General features: G+C 39.5%; 1 protein-coding gene across 1 annotated transcript in view; it reads left to right on the top strand.

Moving 5' to 3' along the window:
• Nucleotides 1–843: 843 nt before the first annotated feature.
• Nucleotides 844–6,000, top strand: part of DPYS (dihydropyrimidinase) — a 29,949-nt gene continuing 24,792 nt past the window's right edge. Inside the window, exons 1-2 of the mRNA XM_069854524.1 lie at nt 844–1,231; nt 5,071–5,229. Coding sequence (XP_069710625.1) covers nt 962–1,231; nt 5,071–5,229 — 429 coding nt within the window. The 5' untranslated portion in view covers nt 844–961. The remainder of the gene's footprint in view (nt 1,232–5,070; nt 5,230–6,000) is intronic.

Genomic DNA, 6,000 nt, shown 5'->3' with positions numbered 1-6,000 from the left:
TGTGCAATAGCTGCATGGGGGGATGCAGGGGGTGGTGGGGAGCAGGGCAAGGCAACAGCTACAGAAGGATGAGTTTCACCTAGTTCTTCCCCAGGATACCCTTGGTGCTGAGGCCATCTGATGAGACGGGGAAGAGAGGCTCGATAGCTTCCCGAAACCCCCGAACAGCTCTCTCCCTAGCCCAGTGTGCTGTTCAAGCAGTGGCATTGGGAGGGTGGGTCACTGTTTGGGTCCTGAGGGTTGAGCCCCATATCTTCTTCTGAGAAACAGCTTAGAAGCAGATGCTGGTGGTCACTGTGGTGGCTCAATCCTGCACAGCAGAGCAAATCCCACCATATTGGTCCGTAGAGACTCAACTGAGTTGGATGTGACACTTGGATCATTGCTCTCTGCACTCTCCTGGGTCCTCTGCATAAATGGGACCCACAGGTTACCCAGATATTGGTGCAGGGTGCTAAGGTTATCCTTGGGCTCCCAGCCAGCTCTGTGAGGGCTTGGGTCAGCCTTGGGTTCCACAGCCACCTCTGTGGAGAGCTCGAGTTACCTTTGATTTCCTCAAACCTTGTTGCAAAGAGGTCACCTTTGGGCATCACAAGCCAATGAATGATCACATTTTCAAAACAGCCAAGCCTGTTTGAAACCCTGGATTGTACAGGGTAGCCCCTCTTTCTCCAGGTAAAGAGTCTGGAGCAGAACGGTCCAGCACCCAGTTCTCTGCTACTAGCCTGTACACCTGATTGCTGCATTCACTGGGTATTGGTGCTTCACAGGAGGTGGTGGGTGGAGCTGCCAAGGGCAGTGGGGGCAATTCCCTTGGTGTCTGTTTAAGTAACACTGTGTGGTGTGTATTCAGTGCCATTTGGAGGTAATCTGCTGCTCTGGGAAAAGGGTGGGCAGTGAAGAACTCTCAGGCAAGAGTAGCTTTCTGCACTGAACCCTCATTCTTGCCTTCAAGGCTCCTATGCCACCCTCAAAACTGGCTCAGCAGAGACTTTTGATCAAGGGGGGAAAAGTTGTGAATGATGACCACTCTATGGTGGCTGATGTGTACGTGGAAGATGGAGTGGTGCAGCAAGTGGGACCAAACCTAAACCCTCAGCCACCCACTGGACTTGTTGTGCTGGAAGCAACTGACAAGCTGGTGATCCCTGGGGGCATAGATACTCATACACACATGCAGTTCCCTTTTATGGGCAGCAGGTCAAAAGATGACTTCTATACAGGAACCAAGGTGGGTGTACATATATGTGTCTGTGTGTGCATATGTATCCATCTGTGTGTGTATCTGGGCTTTCTCAAAAAAGGTTGTCTGCTGGTTATTCAATGTTATTTCTAAAGGAGAGAATAGAGTCTGAATCAAGCACAATCAATTGTTACTGTCCCTTGTCTGGGACATCGTAATAAGCAGTTAGGGTACACAGAAGTGCATGTTCAACCAGTTTGTTATTTGGGTTCCTTCAGAGACTTTTTTGGCTGTGGATGGCAAATGTTAGGTGCAGGCATTTACACAGGCTGTTGCCATTCAGTCTACAGGTTGCATTTGTACATTCAACAAGCTTCAGGCTTTTCTGAGCAAAGGTTATGTAAAGCAACAGTTTAACTCCCCTGTGCATTTGGAGCACTTTTGTGGTAGTCTGGGTTTTGTCTTCCTTTAGCATGAGGGAATTGCAGTTATTTTTCTGCCGTTCACTTCTGTCCCTACAGTGTCCCTCAGTAGAAGTCCAGTTGAAATATACTTTCTAAAAGTGTCTAATGTCTCCCAGTTTTAAACCTGGAGTTCTTTTTTTTTTTCCAGCTTTTTAACTGATCTTGTTACATTCCCTGCATTAACATTGTGTTCACTACTCATATTAACAGTATTATATGTCATCTCCTTCCAGTAAAGATACTCATACACAAGTCCTTAAAATTTGTAAGATGCTTTTTTAAGTGGTTTGCTGTGCCAAGTCAAATCCTTTGCACACAGAAGGGATCACGTTGTCCTACGAAATGGCCTGTCTGTTAGCCAATATCCTCAGAGAGCCTGTTGGATCCTGTCCCTCTCACAGAAGAACTGGAGTTTGCTGTAAACCAGAAAATGTCTGTGCATCCCTTCTAAAGAAATTATTTTCACTGATGTGCATTTTTTTCAGATGTGCAAAACACAAGTCTGCCTCTTAGAAACAGTTGAAATAAGTTAAATTAAACTCATATTAACAAATGGTGTGGTGTGGTAACTACACAAACTATTAAGAAATTTTAAAGTTTGCAGTCCTTGGATTGACTTTCTTCTTTAACAGGAAATTTCCTTTCTTGCTTGCCCCATCATGTAATGAGAACACGAGTGAGATTGTGGCAGAAATTTTTATATTCTAAGGAACTAGCTTTTTAAACATTGAGACCGGAGTGCTGAAGGGAGGACAACAAATGACCTGTATGCTGTCCCTAAATTACTGGCATATTTCTTTCAATAACAATGTTTATTTCAACTCAAGATAGATTTGTTGGTATAGCTGCTGTTACTTGGAGTGGAAATGCTGGGTAGCTGAAAGCACTAGAATTGTTTTTCTCAATGAGCAAAAGACTTACAGTGGCTCATTATAATGAGACTGTAATTATTCTGCAAAACCTTGATGAAAGATTATTTTGTCCATCTCAGCAGATCTTTCCTGCTATACGAAAACACCTGCTAGGTCAAACATAACCTGTACTCCAAGTTAGATATAAGATAAGATATAAAAGTAAAGCTGCAGCACTGGATTTCCACTTCCAGAACTGACAGCTGGAATGGGATTATAAATTTGATCATGGGATTTTTTTTCCCCAAACTAAATCTCTTCAGTAGCTATATGGTAGAAAAGAGGGAATCTATTACTATATGAACGTAACAACACTGTCTTTTTCAGTTATCCATAGACAATAAATAGTTTCTGAAAAAAATTTTACTTGCCAAAATGTCTTCTTCAAGCAATTTTTGTGATAAATGGAGAGAAAAGGCTTAAATCAACTCCACAATGTCCGTTCTGCTTGTCCATCAACAAGAATGTTTCTTGGCTGAGAGAAGGGCAGAATTTGATTTCTGGAATACTTATTTTACATGATTTACTGTAGACAAATATATGTGTCTTAATGTTTTGTCTTTTTTGTGCAGCAATCCTTTAGTTATCTGTGGAGAATATTTTTGTAAACTGATTATCAACAATGTATTTAGGAATCTGGCATTGCAACAGAAATCCAAAAAATTATTTTTGATTGATGGGAGAAAATGCGTAAAAGAAACACACTGACCGTGGCTTTCTCTTAGGATGTCTGCTTGGGATGTAAGAGAACTCATTCTTCAGGTGCCTCCATTGACTTTAAAGGGAACCAAAGATGCAGACTAATTCAGATGTAGGTGCCCGCAACATAAATCCCAAATTAAAGAAGAGAAATTGTATGTTAACTTGGAAATAAAAACCAACGTAGGAGTGTCAGTTACATATAGGGGTTTTGTTGAATAACTTTTTGAGGCGCTGGACCGGGAAACTGCAAATTGTAGACTGCTTACACAAAAAAAAAAAATGGATGTCTAGATAGTCACTTTGGTGCCTAAAAGAAGACTGTAGACCCAATGATCAGATGTCAAAGAGTTAGATATTGTAAAACCTAACCCAGGTTAAAGTGTGGAAAATGTTCAGAGCTGTTTACTCGAGGTCATCACCTGACAAATTCTTTTGCAAGAGAATCAGAGAGACAAGGTTGTGTTCCAGCTATTGCAAAGTATGCTACAATAATTAGCTAAGACTTACCCACTCAGCTGAATAAATAAAGGCACAGAATAGCTCTTTTTACAAAGAAAGGGGGAAAAAAAGATGTTAGGGGAAAAAAGAGACTTTGAATGGAGTTGGAACCAATGACGTTTTCTTGAATTTTTAAAGTATTCTTTAAATCTTCTTTAACAAATAAGAAGTCAATCTGTCTTGATGAAAAAAAAATTACAACTTCTCTTGGAGAAAAGGTTCTGCTGAATTAATCACAGATTCACATGTTTATGTCACTCTCCAAACTTCTTTTTGTTTTCAAAATATACTGACATAGTTACAATTTTTCATCTGATTGCTAAGGGGAGGGAAGGAAGGGACTGATCTAGAAACAGGAAGAGTAATTTAGCAGGAATTTGAACTGTGTATATTTTGATCTGAATTGATTGTAACTGTTGCGCAAAGGGCAGAGCAGTAGAGAGGATTTCTATGGCTAATTTGGAAGACTGCAACAAGTACAGCAAAAGAATTTCTATATTGGATCATTTTCTGTTAGTCGAGGATCTGATTTCTGGAAGTGACTAACAAAGATCTTTCAAAGGAAATAAAAGTAACAACTCAATTTTCCATAAAGCATAGTAAAAATCATTGGGTAAAAACTATTTTTTGATGCTTATAATATACATAAAGTAAAATTTTTGTTTATTTATTTACTTATATATTATATGGAGGATGTAACTTCCTTATTCTATTTCAAAACCCACTATGCAGTTTTACTAAATGATATCCTGTCAGTAACAAAAATAAAAATACTAAAAATCCTTTTGGTATTAAACAAGAATATTTGGATTTTCACACTGGATTTTCTAACTGAACCTGTTGTTTTTATTTTATATCAGTCCCTTTATACTTTCCTGCTACATGTGCTTATTTTTTCTACTACACAGGCTCTGAGCAAGCATTTCTTCTTCTGGCACTCCTTTCTCAGTGTTCTCACCTGCTTAAGGAAACTCAGTGATGGATGAATGCTGAAGACTCATTTCCAAAACTTTGATAAGGTTTTGCATGTGTGCAAAAACTTCTTTGGCCTGAGAATTTCCCCATGACTCTCTTGAATACCGCTTTGAGAACATCCCTCTCAAAGGAGGTGAAATTAATCTCCACAATCATTTTGCAAATTCAGACTTCACCGAGGGAAACTCTTCAGTGGCTTTTGGCTTATCAGTGTATCAAGATTAATTGTTGCACAGGGAATCAGAGATGGTATTGTGACGCATATTAGCATCTTACAATGGGTGGGATGAAATTTTCATTTTCTCTGATTGCTAAATATGAACTTCCTTGCTTTCAGGCTGCCATAGCAGGAGGAACCACTATGATCATTGACTTTGCCATCCCTCAGAAAGGCTGTTCTCTTATTGAAGCCTTCGACACATGGAAAAGCTGGGCAGACCCTAAAGTCTGCTGTGATTACGCACTGCATGTGGGAGTTACATGGTGGAGCAACAAGGTAGGCACAATAGCTGATTTTCAGTGCCATGGATTGCTGCTGCACCTGCTTTGAATTAGGCCTCACATACTAAACATAGCTTGCTAGCAGTGTAGTATTACTACAGTAATAAGTGTATTTATCTGTGTAAAATTACATTTGAAATAGTCTACATCTTTCTAAAAGTACTTGTGTTCATTGGATAGTACTGCACAAAAGGAAGCAGTTTTGCAAGACCAAGGCCAGGCAGACCAGAGGGGGCAAGAACTGTTTGCATAAATTTTGTCTTTTGTTACTTGAACACTTGATAATGTATACTCTTGTTGAGTCTTGACATCGTGTGTGGTTGGTTTGTTTTTTTTTAATAACGGTGTGCATGAAAAATATGGTACCTACCTTTATTTTGTAAAAGAAGAGTTCTATTCCTGAGTGACTGCCGTAGTATCTCCTTAAAGTAAAGCAGGACTGGAGACAATAATTACTTGAATGTGAGTTTATCTAAAAAAAACCCTTTTGGCATTTACATATGGGAGAACTCTCCTTGGTGCTTGAATATTTGCTGATAGCCTGAAAGCTTTACTGAACAAATTAACTTCTCAGGTGCTTGACATTTAGCTGAACCAGACCCATGTTTTACAAAACTGCTTCAGATCTTCAGAGAGCTTGCATCAGTAAATAGATGTATTAAGCAAATTCCATTTTTAAATATGAAATGTAAGTACATCCTCTAATTTTTAGCTTTCGAGAGATATAAACCAAAGTCTTCACTGAGCACTGAATAGACTGACAAAA

This window comes from Phaenicophaeus curvirostris, chromosome 3 (genome assembly GCF_032191515.1).
Source record: "Phaenicophaeus curvirostris isolate KB17595 chromosome 3, BPBGC_Pcur_1.0, whole genome shotgun sequence".
Taxonomy (NCBI): domain Eukaryota; kingdom Metazoa; phylum Chordata; class Aves; order Cuculiformes; family Cuculidae; genus Phaenicophaeus; species Phaenicophaeus curvirostris.
Note: the sequence above shows the minus strand (reverse complement) of the source record. Positions and strands in the feature narration are given on the sequence as shown.